Raw genomic sequence first — 26,691 nt, forward strand, 5'->3', positions numbered from 1 at the left:
TTCCGTGCACTAATTCAGACACGAACGAGCACCTGAGTAGAACCACCGACGTTCTGTAATCTAGCTGAATATCTTTCTCACAAATATGAGAGGAGAGACAAGTAATATGAGGGGTGAGAAAGAAATATTAGGGGTCATACAAGAAATATGAGAAGTGAGAGTAGAAATATGAGAGGTGAGACAAGTAATATGAGGGGTGACACAAGAAATATGAGAGGTGACACAATAAATATGAGACGTGAGACTAGAAATATAAGGGATGAGAAAGAAATATGAGGGGTGAGACAAAAAATATTAGAGGTGAGACAAAGACTATGGGAGATGAAACAAGTAATATGAGAGATGAGGCAAGTAATATGAGAGGTGAGACAAGTAATATGAGGGGTGAGAAAGAAATATTATGGGTGACACAAGAAATATGACAGGTGAGACAAGAAATATTAGGGGTCATACAAGAAATATGAGAAGTGAGAGTAGAAATATGAGAGGTGAGACAAGTAATATGAGGGGTGACACAACAAATATGAGAGGTGACACAATAAATATGAGACGTGAGACTAGAAATATAAGGGATGAGAAAGAAATATGAGGGGTGAGACAAAAATATTAAAGGTGAGACAAGAACTATGGGAGATGAGACAAGTAATATGAGAGATGAGGCAAGTAATATGAGGGGTGATACAAGAAATATGAAAGGTGAGAGTAGAAATATGAGAGGTGAGACAAGAAATATGAGGGGCGAGACAAGAAATAAGAGAGGTGTGAGTAGAAATATGAGGGATGAGACATGGAATATGAGGGGTGAGACAAAAAATAGAGAGGTGAGACAAGAAGTATGAGTGGTGAGACAAGTAATGTGAGGGGTGATTCAAGGAATATGAGAGGTGACACAATAAATTATGAGAGGTGATACAAGAAATATGAGGGGTGACGAAGAAATATGAGGGATGAGACAAAAATATGAGAGGTGAGACAAGTAGAATGAGAGGTATGACAAGTAATATGAGAGGTGAAACAAGTAATATGAGGGGTGGTACAAGAAATAAGAAAAATGACACAATAAATATGAGAGGTGAGACAAGTAATATAAGGGGTGAGAAAGAAATATGAGGGGTGAGATAAAAAATGAGAGGTGAGACAAGAAATATGAGGGTTGAGACAAGAAATATGAGGTTTGAGTTAAGAAATATTATGGAAATGACCAGATATATGAGTTGCGAAGTGCAATATACGAGGGTTGAGATAAGAAATATGAACGGAAAGAGAAATCATATGAGGGATTAGAAATGAAGTATTTGAGAAAATAATACAAAAAAAAGAGATGTGGGGCAAAAATTACATGTTGTGAAACATAACTAGTAAAATGTAGAAATGACAGTTCATTAAAACTTTTGTTTAGTCGAGCTATATAAACTATCCTAGATACCTAATTAAGGGACAACTTAGTTTGTTTAGGTTACTACGTACTTTTGTAAACAACATATCCCATATCACCATGTGTTACACATATGTATGTTTTCACACTATGTATGATAACAGTAATAAGTTTCTTCTATTGTATGATATAAAACTTTTTAACAAATTTAGGATTAATTAAGTTGTATTACAAAGCACCCCTTCCTCTCACTACGGGTCACTTGGGGTGTGGAGCTCAAAACGCCAAAAAAGTCCAAATAAAATGCATATTTGTCAATCCTAGCACATGTACTGATCATATATAAATATAAAAAAAACTTAATATGAGCGTTTTGAAAAAAATTCAGAACATACGCTTGATACTTTCCGCCTTACTTTTTTTCACGGTCCTGACGAATCTTACACAACACCGGCACTGTCGGGTTTGGGCGCCAAAACAATTTTGTTTGTTTGTTTGTTTCATTTTACGCCTTTTTCAACAGTATTTCAGTCATATAGGCGGGTAGTTTCCTAACCATCGTTCCTGGAGAGTTACACCAGTACAAGACCACCTTCCTCCGCGCTAAACTACCAAAGCATCTCCTGGGGATCGAACCCACGCCAAAACAATGGGGGTAAGTGTAACTAACGGGGGTTTGAAAGTAAATTTTTGTGTAGTGATGCACATTTAAACAAAGAAAGAAAGTTATGTGACTTAAAGAGTTGTGGGGGGCACAGGGGGTGGGGGATCAAGATGGAAGTATTAATGTGGCAGAACTGTAAAAGAGATTTGGAAAAAAGATGGAAGTAGATGTAATGTGGCAGAAAGGTACGAGATGTGTGAGCAATGTGGCATAAAGGTATAATATATGTGTGATGAGACAGGATTTATAAAGAATTAATGCATACAATAATAAATGCATTACTGTACAATTTAATGGCGATTTACAGCTTCCAATCAAATTATTGTAATGTGTTTATAAAATTATTGTCTGAATATATCCACTTAACTTATCGATAATAAGCGAACTTACATCCCAGTGTCTCGTATCTGTCCTAGTGGGACACGTTCAGCGTGACATTATGAAAACATTGATCTTATTAACACCGTAGGGAACGTGTTACAGTATCGCGTTTTTCGGTTACAGTATAGAATTTTAAAGATGGAGGACTATTTGTTGGGAGGACAGGTAGGTGATTTTTATTCCGGTCCATACTACAAGTAGTTTAGTTTCTAAAAGATGGTTTGTGCTTTGCTTGTAAGGAACAGAATCCAGTATCTAGTCATATATTTCTTCAAACTCTGCACCGCAGATTTATCGTTATATTGTCTCATGAATATGCAGATTTGACAGTTTGAAAATTTAAATCGAGAGACCAACGCATTTTTCTCCAATTTCGACATTATTTATGCATGCCTAGAAAAAGTAAATCTGCAAAACGTTAGTCCTTTATGTTAGGAAACGTTTATAAAAGTAAATGACCAGTTTGAACCTATTTTCCTGTTCGTTAAATGCGTTTGAAAAAATAAACAATGTTACAGTATAGAGCGAGGTGATTTGTGCAAGGTTACAGCATAGAACCTAGCGACTGTTTTCCGATTTTGTTACAGTTTATACTCAGCTTTCGGTTACAGTTTAGACTTCGATATTTTCTATATATACTAGGTAAATGTATGGATGTTACAATAGACTTTTAAATCTCTGTGAGCTTATTGGCCCGATGGCTATTCGTCGTCTGTCGTACACATGTGTGTTCAAAACTCATCGCTCAGTAACTACTTGACTTAATGTGATGAAATTTACATGATTTCTACCTATTAGTTGTTCAAGATGGTGTTTAGGTGCAATCGGGGATACAAAAACCAAAACAGATTTTGAAAAAGGCAATGTTTAAAGACCTTCTCGTATCGAACCAAAAGCATTCAAATCAAATCATGATCATGGCGTCATTTCGAATGCTTCTTTGTTTGAATTTTAGATTATTTTGTCATTATTAAACTAAAACTCGTTTTTTCTTATTTCAGAAACATTCTGTATAGCAGTTTTCATGAAATAATATTGAAAAATATAGAGTATAAATTAAGGTCAAAGACAATTACAATATCTTCTCTAGTGAGCCTGATGAGGTACATAATAGTGGCAGAGTCGGGATAAGGCGTCGACTTCAAATTATCTTTCATTTACTGCTGTTAGTTGAAATCCAATCATGACTTTGGATTCTTTGTATGTGAGGAATCTATCAAGCTAATTTACGGAAGGTCGGTGGTTCTAATCAGGTGCCCGCTCGTGTCTGAAATGTTTCACAAAGTGTATCTGGGGTCTTTCTTTACACTAAAGCAGGAATGTTTTCACATGACCTCAGTGTCGTTGAAACTTAAAATCCAAGAAAGCCAAACGTAACAACCCTTTTTAAATACTTACAAAATCATTATTGTAGATGGAAATTCCAACTTAAAATAAAATTTATGGTTGAAATATTGCTCACTTAAATACTGTTTAATCATTATTAGGGTATTGCCTGCTTGTTAATTGTGTCTTTTGACAGCTTATCTATGGTATGCAGGTTTCATAACCTCCGATTTCATTTTATTTAGTTTCACTCATTGTATTCTCGTTTAGGACACACACGAAATTTTTTAACCTAGGGTAATATGCCGCTTTTCATAGAATGGCAATAACGTGTCACATTGAAGGTTCCATGATAACCGCCATATGAAACACATCCACATATGTTAAAAAATTAAAGTGTACCAGTTCATGTTCAATGTGAATTCTGCTGAATACGGTGCTATAGGAGGCGTGGACGGTAGCGTTGCAGTTAACACTTCCGTCCATGAATAGGTTAATCAAACTGATCCCTGCAACATTTTCATGTTTTCCGTGTTGGACTTCTGTTAAGGATCTTATTTCTCTATTTTTATTACTAATAGGCATTATATAATGTGTAATGAAATCAAGCAATAATCATTCTTCTCTCAATACAATTCGATAAAAGTTACTGTTGTTGTCGTGAAAAACAGTCCTTACTTAGGACATTACTTATTCTGCAAAAAGTCTCAATCTGAAACTTAAAGTAAGAAAAATAGCATACTATAACTTTTCTGCTGAAGAAAAAAGTAATACAACCTTTCAAGAATGTATTAAATAGAAAGGTATGAGTTATTTCATAAAAATAATGGATACACGAAATTTGTTTGAAATTTGGCAAGTATCTAAACTGTAACCGAAAATCTGGGTATAAACTGTAACAAAATTGGATCGAAGTCGCTAGGTCTATGCTGTAACCCTTCAAAATTAACCTCGCTCTATACTGTAACATTGTTTTTTTTCAAACTCATTTTACCAACAGTAAAATAGGTTCAACTGGTCATTTACTTTTTATAAACGTTTCTAAACACAAAGGACTAACGTTTTGTAGATTTACTTTTTCTAGGCATGCTTAAATAATGTCGGAATGAGGAAAAAAATGCGTTGGTCTCTCGATTCAAAATTTTAAACCTTCAAATCTGCACATTTATGAGACAATATAGAGATAAATCTGCGGTGCAGGGTCTGAAGAAAATATATGACTAGATACCGGATTCTGTTCCTTACAAGCAAAGCACAAAAACATCTTTTAGAAACTAAACTTATGTAGTATGGAGGTGAATAAGAAACACTACATCTCTCATAAAATCCTCACATCTTAAAATACTACTGTACGAAAACGCGAATACTGTACCGTTCCCTATCGGGTTTTTGGGAAAAATTAAAAGAAAGTTTTATTGTTTTCGTTATAGGATAAGTTTATTAGTTATATCTTTTACAGTATATTTTACTTTGTTTTTACACATTGCGAATCCACGCGAAGAAATGGTAGCAATATATAGATTTGAGCTCAGAAAGGACTTTTTATGAGTAAGTGAGTGCGTGTTGTACAAATCAATAATTTTAGCTGTAACATATACACGATAAGCTGGTATGCAGGAGTGGTCATCCTTATCCGTTATGTAGGGGATATAATATGGTAATAAAATCGGAAAATTAGCCGAAATCAACACACCTATTATTATATTTAGTCTATGCTTAATAAGGGTTTCATGTCGCCCGAAGGCACGAAAGGCGAGCTGTTAATTGCTAAATATTATAACCAGCCACTCGCATCTTCAGGCATTTACCCGGTCAAACTTCGCATGAATTAACAGTAACTCCCGCTTATACGGATGTATCAGGACTCCTGCCGATTTTTTATCGCTTTATCCGGATATCGTTTTATCCGAGAGTCAACTATTGTGAACACAAAGAGTCCGGACCGCGGTAACAGCATTGTTCTAAGCGGTAAAGCGTTTTATGTGGAGTTTATTCTATTATGAATAATGGCCGAGGTATTCCTATTGTATATCCACTTATGCTTCTTTTTGTAGTAGTTGTTGTTTGTTTCCCGTGTTATATTAGATTTGAACACACATGAAAGGTTTGTCAAACATATTGTAATGTAAAAATTTTGTGTTGCCACAGGTCTGCAAACCACAATACTCTGCAAATTATTTTATTAGCTTTACAACTCAGGCGAGCGTCATAGAACAAAACGGTTCTCTTATCTGACATTTAAATTATGTCAGGTAACATGTGTAAGGGCCGGGCAACAGGTGTAAGGGTCAGGCGTATAATTTCTAACTCAGGCAAGTTTTCTAAAAACAAGTTAGATCAATAATTTCTCATTAAAATCATCTGATAAATAGCGACTGACACGCAGCTATTTTATCATTGCTGAATACTTGTTACAACTATCACTTGTGTCAGTATTTTCATTTGTGGACATGGGAGGAACACTAGTGCTCAGGACAGCGGTGAGTCTTTATTGTTTATTTTGTTTTATATTTATTGCAGTTCTTTTGAATGTTTGTTTTTTTTAATGAGTAGATTTCTTATGACAATTTGATTACTCTTTTTTTACATTTGGCACTTCAAACATTTTCACGGGGAAGGAACTGGTACACATGAGATGAAATACTGTCTGATACCATGTCATGCTTTCTACTGACTGTTGTTCATGAGTTCGTATTCGAAGTTCTTTAATATCTCCAGATAAAACCGGGAAGTCAAAGGCCTGGACCGCGAAGTGGCTTCGGGCTTTGGCTTGCCCTGCTACAGGTGTATATTTAAAAGAAACTTAAATAAAAAAAAACAATTAAAGAATGTATAGAATTCTTAACCTATCAATGAAATTTTCAGTGTCAGTTCTAGTCGGTTGCTGCCATTTTCAATGTTAATCAATGATAATAGGAGGGGTATTCCGAGACGATTTTTTGACCGACCTCCCCGTTCAAAGGCTTTGCATTATTTCATATTATTCTACCATAAAAGAAAAGAGAATTCTATTAAATTGTAATTTCATTTCTTTGAAAAGATAAAGAAAGAAAGTATAATTTAGCGGGAAATTGAAATCAAATCATAACAGTTGCCAAATGTCACTAGATTTACATCGGAAGAAATTATTAAATCAAAGGGCTTGAAATTTAGTGTCACTCTTTAAAATATAGGTAGTTTGAGTAAAGTATTAAATTTTTAGTTTTTCTTTCCAGGAACGTTAATGGGTATAAAGCTATAATTATTTTATGAAATATTTTTTATAAAAAACTGTCAACAGTTAAATCAAATTGGATTCATATATGTTTGTACAATAGAATTGCAATATTTCAAATGAATCAAAACACATTTACTTTAGTAATTCGGCTAAATTTAATCCGTCTTTAAAGTCGATAGTTTTATAAAAAATAATTTCAAACACTTAATTGGTTAGTGTTTATTAATAAGCATTTAAATCATCAAATTAGTCGAACGGCTGGGCCAATTAAATTTCATAAATACTTTTTTTTTTATATATATACGCAAACCTATACTACACATAATAATTACCGTTTTAAAGGTGTCATTTGGTATTTCATGCACCGCTCCGGAACCCGTTTTCGCACTGTGTTATTAACTTTTGCAAGCTCACTTCGGTGACGAATATCCATTATCTATTAATTGTAATTCTTTGAACTGATAGAAAAATAAATACATAGTTAGAGACCAGGGTATATACTGCTTGAATAGTGACCTTAAAAATGAGATTTTAGTCATATCTCTTTATAATATGTATAATGAAATTATTTAGTCTATATTTATATACATATTATAAGGTTATGACTAAAATCTCATTTTAAGGTCACTATCAAGCAGCATATACCATCCAAACACTGTGTGGGCCCCCTGTGCTAGAGAGTATAGTACTAATGTTAATTCAATCAAGTTTTCTAAGTTGATGAATGAATAAAAATGATGTTAGTTCTCATGATTTCTATTTTACCTGTCTTCTCTAAGGTAATTTTGGTTTTGTTAATTGACATTAAATTATATGTGTTCATATGATTTACGCATTTTTTTTTTAAATTTCGGGTCATTTTATCCTGTCTGGTTTTATCGTGAAGGTCAGACTCACGTATTGAATTTGCCATAGACTCTACCTTAAAATTGAGTTATGCTAAAGAAGTGTTGTTTTTTTTTCTTCTATGAATGCAATTATTATAATGTTTATTTTTCTGGATGTAATATTATGCAATTCGTTTCTCATGTATATCATGTAATTTATAAAAATATGTAATGTTATGTATTGTTTTTTTAAATGAAAACAGTTGTATTTGTGTTTTGTATCATTTCAGCGCTGCTTTATAGTACAGATAATTATATTATACTGGTCTAATTAATATTACTTCTTAAAAGTAGAGATAATTATATTTTTTCTACTATACAATTTTAGATTTCAACTGCAATTCCAAATTATTATTTTAAGAATTAATAAAAACAAGATTAGAATCTAAAAGGTAATAAGTGATAAGATTTCTTACAACTTGTCAATGTTACTCTAGGTGACACTGATAGGTGATAATTGATCTTAAAAGCTCTTGGCCAAAATTAATAAGTAATAATCCTGTACAGGAAGCGCTGAGGTGTTAAGTTGACGGACATGCCAGAAAAGATCAAGAATACAAAGGTGATAACTGATAATTTATGCTTTCATAATTTGAGTGACAAGATATCCTGCTCGTATTTCACGCTTTTGAGCACTAAAAGTCGCAGATTCCTGTATATGAGATGTTAACCAGAGCTTTTCATGGGTCAAACATGAGCATCCAGGATATTATAGCAAGTAATAAGTTTGTATTGTAAAGAATTATTGGATTTAGGATTTTTTATATTTGATTGCAAGAAATTATATCTTATATTCGTGTGTAATTATTTTAATTATTAGTTGTAAATATAAAACATGTTTTGCTTTAATATACATAACATAATACCTGTAAAGAATTTATCTTTATTTCATAATGTATACAGGTATTAAGTAAATTTTATCTCTGAGTATGTAATATACATTTTTACTTGTAAAGCATGATTTTGAGATCTGCTGGGTATTGAGATTTTTGTAACATCTTCCACTCTTGGATTTAAAGTAATTATTTATGCATAATTAAGTAAATTGTTAAGTAATGTTAGAGTTAAGTAATATAAGTTATACAATATAAGATTTAGTATAATTCCTACCAGTTGTAATATATTCAATTTTAACATTTTTAAATTATTTTTTATAACGTTTTTTCGTTGTTTTATTTTTTACGAAAAGCATCATTTAAACTTATTTCTGTACCGATATTGTAGATTTAAGCTAAAGTATTAAATAAGTATATAATGGCAGACGTTTAAGAATAGAAGTTAGACTGAGATTGCTTCATTTTTAATGTGTGTTATTCTGTTAGCATAGGGCTATAGTGTCGACAAGATCTCGGTCAATTCTCTCACTGCCAAGCAAGTGAATCTATCAATTGTTAAATCAATTGCTTTTCCCAATGTTTTATGTAGCAGCGTGTGTTAAGCTTTTACATGTATTAATTGTGTTTTTATTTGATATTTTAAAATTGAACAATTGACCTTCTTTCATGCAATTATTTTATAACTATAACAATTCCTTGTGTTTTAAAATATCATTTGCATATACAACATGTCACCATCAGCACTATTTAATAGCAAGTAATAAAGTTGTTATTTATAAAATTATTTGGATTTAGGATTTTATAATATTGTGGTATTTGCAGATCCCATAATCCCGTGCAATTAAGCACGTTATAATAAGTGGTGGGTTACAGTGGTATTTGTCGAATGCCCAGCTAACAGATATAACCTCGTAGGGAGTGCTGGGTGAAAGCGAAGCATCAGCAACCAACAACACCGTGAAGTAGCGTCCAATCCAAACCACCACGTCGCCGGAATTCGGTTGTTACCTTGCAACATTTATCTCGTATCTAACTAGCGTCTACAGACAATCCATCAGTAACGCCTGTGCCAAAGTTGCTCCAATGGCAGCATCAAGTTATTAAGTAATATAAAGTTGGAACCGTTTCAAGGCAATGGATTTGTGGAAATAGATACGTAGGCGGAGAAGTTTGAAAGACTTGGAGGTGAGAAAGCTGAGTGAAGAGACAATAAATATGTTGACTTTATCAAATTGTTGCAAGGAATGCGGGTGTGGATTGTCATCAGTTGCGCAAAGAGACCATTCAAGTCTAAGGACTAAAAGTCTCTAAATCAACGTTTTAAGGTAGTCGTTTTAGTAGCAATTGACCAAAGATGACATCCTTCAATTAAGCAATTAGTAAGGTGAAGAAGGATTGAGAATACTGTTATAATTTTCTAACGTGCGTGAAACATGTGATTTAATGTGAAGGACAGAAAGTGGACTGTTTATAAAGGGCTTTGTTCTAAAACAACAGACATAGTGTAGCTCAAGATGTAAACCTTGAAGAAGCTAGAAAGCAAGCGTTGCTCATAGAGGAGCAGTTTACATCAATCTCCAAAATGTAAAGCTTCTGTAACTACAACCCCAGTTGACCACAACGATTTGGTGAAGACAGCAACTAAAAGTGTTTGAAACAATTGGCTAACAAATGGAACACATTATGTTCAACAAGACGCCAACTCCTCAAACAATACATAAAATTCGGTCACGTGAAGTCTAAATGGACAATTTGTGAGGGGGGGTTATCAAAACCATTTTTTCCGTAAACAGCAGCGATCTTTTTTACGCATAACAAATTATCCGCTATATTTCCAAACCAACCCACAACAGAGAAGCAGCACCCCCGCCGGACGGCAATGCCACCAACGAACAACAGGCACCACAGACAATCATCAAAAAACCATACAATGGTCCGACCTGCGGAAGTGTGATGATAGAATTGTAGCTATATTTTTATAAATGCAAATATTGGTACCCGGCAAAAACCTGACTTGTCTCCGTTGTGGTATTAATATGGTCCACGAATGTTCCGTTAGTGTTGTTGGTGCATTCAGGAAAGCGACTCTACTTACAGAGACCTGTTGGGTAAAAGGCAAGAAAGGGTTTAAAAAACTTTAAGAACAAGCCGTAATGTGATTAGTAAAATAAAGCTGGCGCAGTTCTAAAACAATAATATTGCTTCTTGTTCTAGCCGTCGCTCTTATAGGCAATCAATGTCCGGTTTAAAATAGAATTACTGGGTCATAAGGTAACGTGGTTGGGGTAAGAAAACTCAATGCTTATTGAAGCGGGAGCAGACCATAATGTGCTTTTAAATCATTTTAGATGTGATACTTTTGAAAATTCAGATTGCAAAATTCTGAATTTCCGTAAGTTTTCCCAGGGTGTGGTGGTACAGCAAATAGAATATTTGGGAAATGTTGAGAACAAATAATTTCTTTATAAGCAAAAACAAGTTGTATATATAGTTAAAGTTTTCACGTGTACCGTGGCATTTGCCGTAACTGTAATATTGGCTGGACTTATGCACGCAACTGGGGTAACATTATTATTGCAGAAAATTTTGGTTTCCATTGTAAAAACAAAAATGACAATTAGTAGGTGTAAAGCTTTCCCAGATCTGATGCTGGGCCTGGCCCGAATTAATCAAATACTAATATTTCCTGGCAAAATTCTAGAAAATGTGTGTAAATGTTAAGGTTTCTCGCAGTAAGAACTTAATGGCACCGTTTTTAATCGAACCAACAGACTCCCTTCTCCCAAAAAGAACCTGCGTGGTGCTAAATGTTTGTCAATATTCAAAGAAACGTTAGAGCTTTTATTAGTATAATGAAGTTATCAGAATGAATCTCGTTTCTCCTGTTAATACTGTTGTCGGAATATTGAACGGTGTTGATAAAGAAAATGGTACTTAAAATTGAAGAACTAGATACTAAATGAATTTTTTTAACAGTCCAATGCTTGGTGCTAGATGGTTGTTAACAGTTACTTAGTTGTGCTAACATAATTGTTGAACTTCAAGAGATAGGTGACAAAGATGTAAATTTTGACCCCATTCCAAGTCTGACTTAACCAAAGAACAACAAAAGAGAATGAAAGTCTTTCCTAGATAAATAAAGATATATTTTCTCACATCCTTAAAAGGACTTAGGTGATGGCAAAAGGAGTATCAACCATATCAATAGATAGTTTACCCTGGAGGAAGGCCCCGTCCGACTGCTTAATGTATTTATGTAGCTAAATCCTATTTTTTCTGTAAAAACTAATAGATGATGAAGGTCAGAAAATGCTTGATAAATAAAATAATTTAGGGAATCAATTCTATTTGGCACAGTCCGTTGGTTTTGGTTAAGAAGCGTGAAATACGTTCAGATTTGCAATTGACTATCGTTCCTTAATCGTTTAAAACACGTTCTTAGCTTTTCCTTTGCCAACAATAGAATCCGTGTTTGACTGTATCGGAGAGTTCAAAGCGCAGTACTTTTCCAATTAGATATGGGCATCAGGATGTTGCAAGTCACTTTGACCGGAAACACGTTCATCACGAAGCAGCTTTGTCGTACAGTTACGGTATTTATGAATCAACCGAAATGCTATTTGGTTTAAAGAAAACGCGCCATGTCTTCAAAGCGATGACAGAAAGTTCTGGGGTCATGAAATTGGAAACAGCGCTTTATGCTTTATGACGATATATAGTATTTTAGTCAAACATGAGCAACATTGTAGGAGCAATTTGGATTTATCTTTTCAAAAACTCCGTTGAGGCAAACTCACACTCAAACTGCAAAGTGTCACTGTTGCTCTAGAAAAAGTTAAATATCTAAGGTCATGATTCTTTTTCTAAAATGGAATCGAAGTGTGATAATTGAGAAATATGAACAATGCTGTAGATGAATTCCAGTTCGACAAATAAGGCTCTGGTACTTCATCTTGGCCTTTGTAACACTATAGGGAAATTTGGTGAAACCTTCAATACTGTCCCACTTAAGATTTGTTACAAAAGGAATAGGAATTTCGTATGGAAGCAAACACCAGACAGCTTTGACACTTATAAGCATGAGGTTTGGTCATCGAGCTCCAATGATCCATTCTATGTCTGACTGAACAGGACCTTTCATACTACACAATGGCCTCAGAACTGCTTCTTGCCTATATATTGGGTCCAAAAAGAGCTGATGCAAAGAAGGGGTGATTAAGTTACGGGGCGTGCTCTACGTTTCGATGAAGGGAAGTGGGGGCGTTCTGTACATAAATGAATGCTTAGCTTGTCCTGGAAGTTATATAGAACTAACGGACAATCTGCTCTCATCGGAATTTTTTTGTAGTAACACGATAAATAGAAGCTTGTGCATGTAACACAAGATAAAGGATACTTCTAGCCGACTGGTAGAGGAGTCGGTTGAATTACAAGGGAAATGAATATGAAGTAATTACATAGGAAAGGTAGGGCAAATCAGAAGGCGATGCCTTGTCTCGACGTGAATGTCATGTCGAACCGAAGTGACGCTGGATTCTGAGTTAAGACACAGTACATGGCATGCCCGTGAACTATAGACGAAAGCACTTAGCATCGCACATGTTGAAACAATTAAATTGTCAGTTTGGTCCGATATTGTCAATTCTGGTAAATATCAGAAACAGAAAAGACATCGTCCCTCGGATTCCTGAACACTCTGAGAACCCGATGAATTGGAAAGGCTAGAAGTATTTTGATTAACCGTCCATCGTGTAATGAAATTAGCAAGTATTTAATAAAGAATACGCCGAAATAAATGAAATAAAGAACAGGATATGAGATCGAAGATACTAAAGGCTAGCTCTCTCTGAAACATAATCGCGAAGAAATTTCCACCAACAGTATGATAATAGAAGCATACAACGCTCCCTGGAAAACTCATGAAATAAGCAAGTTTTCCAAAAGAATTGTGAAGGATTTTAAACATATAATAAGATTTCTAGACGAAAGGTATTCTTCCACATACGGATGACACATTAGCACGAAAAACTATTTTGAAAGTGGACCATCTACCAACTCTCGGGAGGCGTATTATATCATGTTTTATCGAAAACAAGAGGTAAGGATGAACTTCCACTAGAAGATAGGGATTATCATACGATGGTATGCAGTTCAACTGAACTTCGTCAGGATTTATTAGTAATAAGTTTACCATGGATGAGTGCTGCAGGGGGATGCCACCTTGGGAATTCAAAGATCATTGCTGCCATAGGTGCAAATTAACTTTTGGCCAAAAGCTTTCCAGGATATTGGAAAATCATGTGCGAGGGATGTGATGTCTGTCAGAGGATAAAAGTATAGACACGACGTACGTACATCAAGGCACCCTTATCCAACATGCCTGTAAAGTAAGATATTTGATAGATGGGCATATGGGATGATGTTTGACCTCTGTCCATCAAAAGAGGGTTTTCTATATATAACTTCTGGTTGTAGAAGTTTAACAAATGGTGCGAAGCTTACCAATGGAAAACATGGGAAGCAGGTACAGTACAAACACTTGTTCAGCCAAAGTAATTCCAGGTACCGTGCACCTTAGAATTATGGTTTCAGACAGGTTCGAAATTTAGTCAAGATTGGTGAATGGCATTGTGTGAAATGTCTCGAGGTATAGAAAAGGGCATTACAGTCTGCATATCACCCTCGAGACCAATTCCACCTGCGAGAAGACTGAAATCAACTCTGGGGAAAATTCTCAGAGCATGAGTGTTTAATAAGAAAAAAGACAATTGGCATTCCGTTTTTACTTCCATAGGCAATGAGTGCGATTCGTATGTCTCCATCAACTACAATCTACTCAGGTTCTCGACCCTTCGTATTTAATTGTTGTGGAAGGAAATGTGAAACCTCCAATTGAGATATTCAGTCCCTTAGTTCCAAAGCAAGAGATGGGATTAGAAGTGTATATGTCTTCGACCAAATTTCAAAACTTAGGATGGCTAAGAATGCAGGAGAACAATATACTTTACAAGAAAAAACCAAGAAAAGGTTAGCTACTAAGGAAAATCACCAAATTTTAAGGAAGGATGATTGGGTACTTGAAGAACAGAAGACAGAAAGGGTTTCCAACCATGCGTAAACAATGGTTCTACTTATTCAGGTTTGGCCAAATTGTTACTTATCGCTGGTAGTATTGTATCGTAATACAACTTCTAATAAAGAATTATTAATGCAGCAAGGTTAAAACTTATAATGTGAAATCGAAAACCCAAACAGTAAGGCCCAAAGAATGCTCAAATTGCTAGGAGGATCTACGATGGCAAACAACACTTCCAGCACAACAACGCTTATGACACTAAAGTTGATCGTGTTTGATGAGGTAGAGTCCTTTACAGTTACGGGGAAAGTCATTAGAGAACGAGTCCACATAAATGGGAGGAATACCGAGTGTCGAAAAAATCTGCAGATGGATATGACAAAGATAAATTTGCTGATTGAAGATATATGAGAGTATTCATTAAGAGAAGGCACCGAGAATAACCATTTCATTCACATCAATGGTGACATCCGAACAGAACACACTGGGAGGAGCAAGGATTAGAAGGTTGATAATGGTATTAGGTTTGACTGAGGTGTCTCGACTTTAGTTCTCTGAAAATATACAACGTTGGTTCTTTGTCATAAAGTATTCAGATATTAGAATAAATCCTTTCAAAATTCTTTTTCATGTAGGCTAAGCCAACCTTAACAAATTTTCAATTTTTGTTGTCTAATATATGTGATATGAGTGGTATCGGATGATCACCTATCCAGAACCTGGCTGAACTAACATGTATGTTTTTTTCAATTTATTTGTAGGTCTCCTTCAGAGAAGCAAAAAGTTTGGGGCATGCTGCAATTGGAGATCGTTAACTACTCTTCTGTTCGTCGGACAGACCGGCATGCGTGTAATCCAGTCCTATCCGACTACAAGTTATGGCATTGTATTAAGGAAATAGCAGATCTGCATCTTGCAAAAACATTGGAACATACATTGAATGCAAAGATAATGTACTTCCAACAATAGGAATTGTCATAAGACAACGAAACATGGTTATATGGGAGTCATGTACTGCTCGAATAATACATAGGGCGGAACATCAGTCCGTATGACGATACAGATAGATGTCAATAAATAAGGCTAATAGCGGGAAACAAGAAGATGAATGAATCGTTAAGACGTAGAAGTCTATGTGCCTCTTCATGTGTGTGCCAACCAGTAATCAAATCTATGTTTTGACATCGAACATTGGCTGAAGGACGTAAACGTAGTGTAGCAGTCGAAATGTAAATGCTCTACAATGTAAAATTTACAAAATTTAAATTTCTTTTGTAGAACAACATGGTAAATCATTTAAGCGTCCTTTATGGCTATGACAGCCAATAAAGATATGGAAAATTTACTTGATGAATTAAAAAATAACAATTGAAATTAACTATATACAATAACCTATTTAATGAATCTACTAAAATTTCAATATAGTTAGCAAGAAAATGTTGGAACCCTTGCTTCTCAAATTAATCAACTAAGCATTTAAATCACCTTACTAGAGAATAAAATGGGTATTGTAAGTTTAAGCAAGGAGAGTTATCGCCCTATTATCATACCATCTAATATAATTGCACGCAAACCTATGTCTGATTCCAACTTGTGTCTACTAAATATGATTTCAATTTAACTTATAAAATTTGTCAGATCAAAGGTTATTCTTCAATGTGCATATATTTGTAAGTGGAAGAGTTCAATAATAAGTATTTATATTTAGTAAAGTTTCCAGAGTTACTGGTTCAAAGGACGCAATTACTCAATTTTTATAATATTTATCGTATTTTTAGCTTGCCAGTTTCTGTTAACTGTTCTTTCTACGCAATTGCACAGTCCGATTTTAGATTCCCGTATGTACTTGCTATAGAATTCAGACGACGAGTATTAGTATGGCGTCTGAATTAATGCTTTACGAGAAAATTGGTCATGGACTAGTAAATCACTGCTTATGAAAATCCATTTAAACACTTTAACTTCCGCAAGTTTTGACTTTCATATTTAGCAATGGAAAAGAACTCATACATCTCTCTGGTAACTTTAGATTGTTCAAATCGTTATTAACCAAAATTAATTGAGTTAGATTCTAATGCATTTTATTATATAGGACGACCTTTGTCCTATAGAATCAAGATCACCTAAAAGATAAAGGTGTGAACTTTGTATAATGAGTTTCTCTGTCAGAATCTGTGTCATGAAGCGTCACACATTTACTCTTGCCAACAGGAGGCTATAGTGCGTGCCACATGATGAAACAAATGATATCTTTATTGCTCTATTTAATCTACTATACGCTTACAGAATTCTGGGAACAGAACTTCCATGATGAAATATTTGGCTGACTCATTATTTGGGCAAACTGTTAAGTGTCGCCTCCTAATTCAAATGTGTTTGAAATAAGATGCACCTGTTGTAGGCAAAATGAATGCTAAAGCAATTTAATTTATCTAGAATGGTTGATTTAGCTGATACAACTGATACTGTGTTTCAAATCCGTTAAATGAACATCTTAGTGGACTCTAGATATAGGAATCTGAATGGCAAACTTAAATCTATTTAATATTTTCAACCATGTTACCGGAGGTACTGTACATTTGTCTTGTAATTAAGAATAAGAAACATCTGGTTAAAGTGACAATATCAAAAAGTTCAAACTGCAAGTGCTACCCACTCCATCCTCTTTATTTACAACTAATCCAGCCTAGCCGATGTTAGCTCCTGCAACCATTGAATATCTGATATTGACGGGAATATGCCTATTAGTTTGTTAGTCTGCTTGCATTTTGCATTGTGTCCTTTTACAGGTTGTTAAAGAAGCCTATTGATATCGAAACATTTTAATGCTATGATTAACAACATGCGAGCTTTGTATCATTGCGTCCTGTTTTGTCCTGTACCGTCTTTGGTCCGCTTTCTGTAAGATCAGGGGCAAACCACTGAGACATATCTCACTTTCAAATATGTGGTGTCATGGTAAAAAATGAAAAAAGGCTGAATTTTTCATCGGCTGATTTTAAAGTATTTGAAGAAATTCAGGAAATAGTAGGTCTTAACTGATGCCTGATAGCGGTAACTTTATTGAACTTTCTATGGCAAGTCTCAAAAGTCGTAAAATGATTACGAGAAATCTAGTCTTTTGTATAATGTGAATGAGCTTCATTAAACATAAAGGCCACCCATATTGCGTGTGACGAAGTGAAACGTTCGGGTCCGTAAGCTTTTGACCTTAGTCCAAATTGGGTAAGTACAATTCTAGGTACAATCTTTGCATCTGGCCTCAAACTCTATAAAAAGTGTGTAGTATAAACTTTAATGACATAGTGGATGCTTGTTATATTATATATTCTTTGCATGTTGTATGATGTATATAGGTATTTTTGTATGTATTGGGTATCCTTACATACACATTTATTTTCACCTCTTAAATATACCTGTTTTAATAAACATTGTTTTTTTTCTGATTTCATGTTCAATTTGGGGGGCCCAAAAGTTAAAGGGGTCCGGAGCATGTATTATGATGTTTATTTTCTGGATGTAGATAATTAATTGCAATTCGTTTTCTCATTGTATAGATCATAATTTATAAAATATGTATATTAATATGTGTTTTTTTTAAGAATGAAGACATAGTATTTGTGATTTTTATATCATTCAATACTGCTTTTAGCAATGTATAAGATATGTAATATTTATGTACTGGGTGCTATAGTTAATATTACTTTCTTAAAGTAGAGATATTATAGTTTTTTTCACCTATAAATAAATTTTAGATTTTTGTTCACTGCAATGTCCAACAATTATTATTGTTAAGAATTGATACAAAACAAGGATGAGAATCCCTAAAAAGGTAGATAAGTGATAAAGATTTCTTACAACTGTCAATGTTACTCTAAGGTGACACCGAAGTGATAATTGAGATCTTTAAAGCTTTGGCCAATAATCTAATAATAGTAATATAATATCCTGTACAGGCAAGCCTGGGTGTTAAGTTGTGACGGGACAGGCCAAGAAAAAGATCAAATAAATAAGGGTGATAACTGATAATTTAATGCTTTCAAATTGGAGGACAAGAATCTGGCTCGTATTTTCACACGCTTTTGACACTAAAGCGCAGATTCCTTGTTAAAGTAACCAGACTTTTCGATGCGTCAAACATCACATCAGACTATTATACCAAGTAATTAAAGTTGTATTAAAATTATTTGGGATTTAGGAATTTTATAATTTGGATTGCCAGGGTAATTATGTTTTATCATTTTCGTGTGTATAAAGGTTTTTATTATATGTTTTGTTAAACTAGAAACCTTTTTTGGACCTTTATATACCATAAAATAATATCCTGTAAGATTTATCTTTAGGGTTTCAATACTTGTAGTAAGGTTATTAAGTAAGATCTTTTCTGAATATGTAATATACATATATATATTCTTGTAAAGCATGAGTTTTTTGAGATCTTGGATCGTGCTATTGATTTTTGTACATTCCCACTTTTGATTTAAGTAATTAAATTTGATGCATTATTAGTAAAATTTAAAGTAATTTTAAGTTTAGTATAATAAGTTCATGAACAATAATTAGATAATTCCTACCAGTTGTAATATATCAATTTAACATTTTAATTATTTTTTATAACGTTTTTCGTTGTTTTATTTTTACGAAAAAGCATCATTTAAACTTATTTCTGTACAGATATTGTAGATTAAGCTAAAGTATTTAAATAAGTATATAATGGCACGTTTATAAGAATAGAATGTTAACTGAGATTGCTTCATTTTTAATTGTGTTATTCTGTTAGCTAGGGCTATATGTCGACCAAGATCTCGGTACAATTCTCTCACTGCCAAGCAAGTGAATCTATCAATTGTTAAATCAACTTTGCTTTTCCCCAATGTTTTATGTAGCAAGCGTGTGTTAAGCTTTACATGTATTTAATTGTGTTTTTAGTTTGATATTTTAAAATTGAACAATTGACCTTCTTTCATGCAATTATTTTATAACTATAACAATTCCTTGTGTTTTAAAATATATTGCATATACAACATTCACCATCAGACTATTATACAAGTAATAAAGTTGTTATTTAAAAATTATTTGGATTTAGGATTTTTATATTTGGATTGCAGATCCCCATATCCCGTGCAAAAGCACGTTATAATACAATGTTTGACACATAAACATGATGGTAGCCAACCAATTTTCTTTGTGCATAGAGGATTTCACCTGAAACATTTTATAGAGCTTCCATGCACTAGTTGTAAATGAAGTCGTTTACAGCAGTCTGCAAGTGAAGATATAGCACTTATAACACTATTTTGGAGGATAATGCCGCTTCAAATAGGCATTATATACAAACCATGCATATGGAAGTTTACATGATGTACTTTATAGGGAACATATAGGGCTACCTAATTGTAACATTTTCTGTTATAGGTGCTGTTGTTTGCGTGTATTGCTTCGGCAAAGGCGGCTAAAAATTGCGATAAGAATTTTCCAAATGTATGAATTTTTATTTACTTTGTCATTTTAGATTTTTTAAATATAAAGTTTTCATGTTTTACAGTAAATCTTCTAATATTTGTATTTATATCAAATTTCCACTAATTTAAGATTCATTTAATATTTATGCTATATATTTGTATAATTAAATGTGTTCTTAAAAATGAAATGATGAATGATAAAGCACAAACCTTGCTAATTATTACGGCTATATATAGAATGGTACAGCTATAAATAGCACATGACGTTTATGAGCTATATATAGAGTATCATTATATAAATTCTTTTAACAGGATTGTCCATCGGGCCAATTTTGTGCACCTCCAGGCAATTCTGAGAATCCAAGTCAATTTAAATGCTTCAACTGTAAGATATTTAATATATGAGCCGCGTCACGACAAAACCAACATAGTGCGTTTGCAACCGGCATGAATCCAGACCAGCCTGCGCATCCGCGCAGTCTGATCAGGATCCATGATGTTCGCTATCAGTTTACCTACTTGTAATAGGGTTGGTAAGCGAACAGAATGGATCCTGATCAGACTGCGCGGATGTGCAGGCTGGTCTGGATCCATGCTGGTCGCAAATCCATTATGTTGGTTTTGTCGTGACACGGCTCAATTATTGTGATCTATTCTACTAAAATAAATACTTCCACAAAGATCGTCTTTGTTTATTCAAAGTTATTATTTTGTTGCCAGCAAAGATAACATTCTTCAGTTAATTTTAATTACCAAGTTATAAAGTAATAATTATGTCTTAGTCTTTTTTATTATTATTCTTTTTGCGTAAAGAAGGTGCAAACAGATGACTATATGTTAGTCATTTTAATTTGTACAATATAGATTTATATAGTAAGCATATACAAACACACTGAAATAGTTCGAGGATTGGCAAACAAGACCAGTGTGACTTATGTAATTTGTTATTATTATTTGTTATGATTTAAGTATAAATTTAAGCACTACAAAGTTTGATAATATTATGTTAAATGACAGATCTTCATATTTCCAGGTCCGTGTAACATTACCCCACAACAATGTTTCTTAAACGGAGATGGCAATGTAGAGTGTGATTGTGCTGGATCAGGATTCACAGGGCCAACGTGTTCAACAGGTAATATTCTGTCTGTTTGTACGAACGACGTGTTTGTATGACCGACTTGTTTGTATGACCGACTTGTTTAAATGACCGACTTGTTTGTATGAACGACTTGTTTGTATGACCGACTTGTCTTTCTATATGCAGTAAGTTCACTTTTTTCCATATATTCTTTTGATTTTTTTTTTCATTTTACAAAAATCTTATATAAATTTGCATTATGCTGTATTGTTTGGCAAATACTCTGGGAGATTTTAAGTACACATTTCAGCCATTAAGTAAACACAGTTTGAATAGTTTGTATTAATACATAACAATCCATAAATTACTTGCATATTTTTAAATAGATTTACTACTTAATATTGTTTCTTTTGTAAATTACAAAAGATATAACTATACAAGCGGTGTCAGAAATGTATGAAATGTCGGCTGTCCGAGTTTTATTTAAGTAATAACAACAAGGGGTGGGGGGTGGGGGTAATAATAGCAATATAGTGACACCCAAGTCAGCCCGAAACAGTGAATCAAGTACGCTAAATGGTTGCGGGCTTACTGCTCAGTCATTATAATGCTATGTATTATTTATCATTTTATATCGCACTGTCCTATAACTAAGCGGTAGAGGTACAAGTAAAGGATTCTTTATACAACAACAACGTTCTTAATAAATGGCACTGTAAACTTTGGGGATGAGCTTATGTAATGCGCGTTTTGCTAAAATTTTCCTCGCGATAAAAACTTAGTTTCCTCTGACGTCATCGTGAATATTATCCTATCTAAAGGCCCACTGACTCTTTTATAGATAAAGAAGCGGTATTTTAGTGTTTAAAGGCCCATTGTGAAATGCTTTATTTCTATTTCTGAAGCTGTTTATTTTTGGTGACCAGGTTTGATTCCCCAAAAGCTACATATTGGTATATTACCTGACCAATCTTGACCTTCTGTTGCTTTTGACAATATATTTAGTATTTTGAATGGAAGTCAAAACGCTACTTTGTTTACATTTCGTTACTTTTATTCCAAATACGGGTAGTTCGTTTCTGGGGCATAAGGTGCCTTTAATCAATTGTATACTTTGTCTTGGTGTCCCGTTCTGCAACATGACTGTTTATAAAGAGACTTTAATAATATTTTATCATCTGTCTTTTAACCTTCATTAGATATTGATGAATGCACCGATGGATCCAACAACTGTAGTGCGAACGCACAATGTACGAATACCCAAGGAGGCTTCACCTGCGCGTGTAACGCCGGATTCAGCGGAAACGGAGTAACATGCAACGGTAGGTGATTACCGATCATATAAACTCACATAATGTTTGATTCATGGGTGTATAAAACATATATGGACCACTTTTTATAATATTTTCAGTCAAAAAGAGGTTATATAACCGCTGTATGTTCAGTGTAAGGCCAAAAAGGCCAGGCATACTTGTCCGTGCAGTCTGACAAGGCTCAATTTGGGTATCTTTATATTCTTAAAAAATAAAACTTTGCATTTTTTAAGCAGGGCAAATGCATTGCATTATATTAATTAGTTATATAATTATTAAAGCAGGGCAAATTCATTATGTTATATTGATTGGTTATATAATTAAAGAAGGGCAAATTCAGTATGTTATATTATTTGGTTATATTATTAAAGCAGGGCAAATTCAGTATATATATTTATATAAATTATTACGTAATACTAGTATAATTATGAAGGTTATATAGATTAAATTGATATTGCCATATATCAAAACATTTATATAAAAAAATGTAATCTTATATACAAAATGTATGTCTTATCACTGTCAATTTACATTGAGGATAGCAAAAAAAAATATTTAGGATATTTCAAACGTGTTTTATTATAAATTCACACTTGCATCCGTGGATCATATTGAATTCTTACTTGGTGATTTTACAGACATCAACGAATGTACAAGCTCTCCATCACCGTGTGACACAAATGCCTCGTGCCAGAATAGCTTTGGAAGTTTCTCCTGTACCTGCAATACAGGCTATACTGGAACTGGGACACCCGGCAACTGCGCTAGTAAGAAAATGATCTTTATCTTCTTTTTAAAAAACAACAACAACAAATATATTTAGAGGTGAAATGTATGCTTTTAGCTAGTTTGCTAACAAATTGTATCTTTTTGCACCAGATTTATTTTCAACAACTTTTTCTTTAAGTTCATCAACATGGAAAACATGTTGTCTGAAAACTTCTATATTTTATGTTATCATTATATGTGTTAAATATACGTTTGACAGTGGTCAATGCAACATCTAACATACATTTGAACTTACAACAATGGCGAAAGTAAAATTGACCAGATTTACTACTGACAACTAGTGAATTCATTGTCAATGCATTAAATAAAGCTAGATACATTTTGCTTTGATTTCTAATCAAGTACATATAGTAAGGATATTTAAATATACAACACGATTAAACAACCATGTATATTACATTATTACATCAACTAATATTTAGTCAATTTTATGATACTTATTCTCGCGCGCAATGATTTCTGGTAAAAAATGTTTCTTCTATCACATTGCAAGATCATGCAAAGTTTAATTTAGAGAATTTATCAAAACGTTTTGAAAATATGCGAAGATGATTACTATATTAGTTATATGAAGGTATAAGTTAACTTTAGTTATTTTTTTCAACAGATGTTAATGAATGCGTCACACTTGATCCAGCCTGTCCTACAGGATACGCTTGTCAGGACACAACACCAGGATTTTGTTGTAATCCTGCTGCTTAAATCCAGAACATGCACCAGGACTATTCCCCGGACAGACACCGCTTCAACACTACCGACATATCCACTGATAAAATTTATGATCTTCTCCCTTTCTCTCTATTTATAACATTTATCTTTATGACTGCATTAAATGCATAATTTCAACAATTTTGTTTAGAATGTTGTAGTAGTAAAGGGATCGGTTTGACGTCCCCCCTTTACTACTTGTTGTTATAAAGTTAAATGTTAAATTGATGTCGACATTGCTTTCTTTATCTTTCCTCAGCATCCAAAAATAAAGTTTAAATCAAACTTACTTCTAGTGTTGTTATTATTAAAGAGACTTGTATTTGACCATTTTAAAAATGACCAGTATTTGGAAAAAGCCAGGAGAATATTGAACGACGACATCTTAAACAAGTATTTATGATATCATTTTTAAGTTACCAATGATGCAATTTCTTGAGTTTGTGTTCCTTGTGCCACCCAAAAGGAGTGACCATACATGACTTACTTACAAGAGGTCTTTATTCGGAGATTACACTGTTTTATTTTTTATCAATGAAGGTTTGTCGAAGAGTGGTCTTTATTTACATGGATGCCTTTATTCGGAGGTGATCCTTAACACAAGTTTGACTGTACACTGACTCTGTAGGAGCGCTTGAAGCTGGAATGTTTGGTAATGAGCCCTGAACCTAGTTCGGCTACATTGGTGACTAAATATCAATTCGGGATGACTAGCCGTCATTCTTAGAGCCCCATGTTTTGGGGATTTCTTTACCCGCCTCCCCCTGTATTGGCTATTAAATCAGAGGTAAACAAAAATAACAAAAAACAACAGCAATATAAGCAACATCGACAACTACAACAAATGAAAACAAAATATGCTTACTCTTTTATCTACCATGAAATATAGATTTTACGTTTCTGACCTTATGTTGTCCTTCACGTGGTGTGTCACGAGCTCGAAGTTAGTTTTTTATACAATCGGAGCCATTATGAAAACATTCCAAATGAAATTATATTTTAACCCTTAAAGTGCTTGAACCGAAAGCATTAGTCCTTTGTCACCAGTATAGAGCCAGGCAAGCCTGCGCGTCCGTGCTGTCTGACCAGGCTTGACAAACTTTAAATATTCAAATTGATATCCCTAAAAATGATAATGGACGGTCCCAAAAATGGAAGTGGTACAGGTCCATTTAAAATATTCAGCATGTTCAGGGTTAATATAAATCTACTCATGGAAGCAACGCAGATGACCTCTTTCCTATAAATCATCAATTTTTTAAAACTTACTTGCTTTGAATTCATTGTACTAAGCTCGCATTTCCTTTCCACCAAACTCCGGTACACTTTGAAATGAATTCCGAATGGTACCGATCTTTTTTTACATTTTCTGTCGTTCATATGATGATACGATAATAATAACGCCGTAAACTAGAATTTTTGAATTATCTCAGTGTATTAAATGATATGCTCTTAAAGAATATGAACCTTCAATAAACATCAACTGAGCGCTTACTTCAAAGGAATCCATAGACTTGTGCCATGCCACAGGCATGCCAAGAATTATTTTTATTTTCATGTTGGGTATTTTAAATGTAACGTGTTACTACATACAATTCTGATCATTTAAAATGAGATCCCTCTGGTGACATGAAAGAAAAAGTATCAAGATAAACATTGCACACTCGGTTTGATTCAAGTGACATTAGGACCATCCAAGTGTAACTGGTCAGTGAGAAGTAAAATAAAAATAACTTTACATTTTCAATGTTATATTTTACAATAAAGAATTAATTGCCACTTTCACAGATGTAACATTTTTCACGCCTCTAGCACTGACTTGAAGTGGTAGTCAGTCTTTAATAATAACTGTGTAGGAGGACCAGAAAAAAAAATAACACCACTGAGCTGAGTGGTAGTGGTGTTGGTAGTTTTCACCCCGGATTACCGCAGTTAGCCACATTGAATTTACCAGAGCACAGTTCAGCCACCGCATCGTTCCTGGACAGGCTGTCAAGCAGTGTGCCAGTACCAGTTGCCTTCAAGTTCTGTAGGAATTTCAATTTCGCAAGGTACTGAAACATCTGTATATACCAGATCAGCGGTACAGTGCGAATGATCGTAGAAAATCTTTCATGATCAATTACAATGAAAGTGACCTGCACGGTACGGGAATCGAACCCGGATCGCCTGTTGTTCAGTCCAACGGTCTACTTACTGAGCTAACCGGTCGGTTCCACTGGGGTGAAAGCACAGGTAAACATTTTATAGGGTTGGTATAAATCTTAAAGGAAGGGGAGATTACTCATTCATGGATCTCATGCATCTGTACCAACAGAATTCCCGCCCTTTACAAGTTACCAATTATCTATACACTAAAAACCTCGTGCTAAAATAACCGTTTTCATATTTTTTTTTAAAAGATCATTACAACAGACATTCATCGTCTTATTAATTAAGTGGTAAGTACATGCATCTCGAAAAAAATCACTTTTACAAGCTATGTAGTATTTATTGAAATTGCCGAAGTTATTATTTGGCACAAAGTTTACAGCTCACTGTTTGTAATTACATATAAAGCAGCATTCATCCAGATC

The 26,691-nt window shown here is 34.0% G+C and overlaps 1 protein-coding gene across 1 annotated transcript; it reads left to right on the forward strand.

The window, feature by feature from the left end:
- Positions 1–6,088: 6,088 nt before the first annotated feature.
- On the forward strand, positions 6,089–24,404 carry LOC132755534 (protein kinase C-binding protein NELL2-like). Its single transcript, XM_060746408.1, has 7 exons — positions 6,089–6,226; positions 20,178–20,243; positions 20,537–20,609; positions 21,258–21,359; positions 22,505–22,627; positions 23,257–23,385; positions 24,015–24,404. The coding sequence occupies exons 1-7, from the start codon at positions 6,197–6,199 to the stop codon at positions 24,107–24,109; spliced, it is 618 nt and encodes a 205-aa protein (XP_060602391.1). The 5' UTR covers positions 6,089–6,196; the 3' UTR covers positions 24,110–24,404.
- Positions 24,405–26,691: the final 2,287 nt, after the last annotated feature.

This window comes from Ruditapes philippinarum, unplaced genomic scaffold, assembly GCF_026571515.1.
Source record: "Ruditapes philippinarum isolate M1 unplaced genomic scaffold, ASM2657151v2 ctg1860_1_1_1_1, whole genome shotgun sequence".
Lineage (NCBI taxonomy): Eukaryota > Metazoa > Mollusca > Bivalvia > Venerida > Veneridae > Ruditapes > Ruditapes philippinarum.

Coding starts and splice junctions, on each gene's coding strand:
- LOC132755534 (XM_060746408.1), top strand. CDS start 6,197: ATGGGAGGAACACTAGTGCTCAGGACAGCG. Junction 6,227..20,177: donor CACTAGTGCTCAGGACAGCG/GTGAGTCTTTAT, acceptor TTTCTGTTATAG/GTGCTGTTGTTTGCGTGTAT. Junction 20,610..21,257: donor TCAATTTAAATGCTTCAACT/GTAAGATATTTA, acceptor TCATATTTCCAG/GTCCGTGTAACATTACCCCA.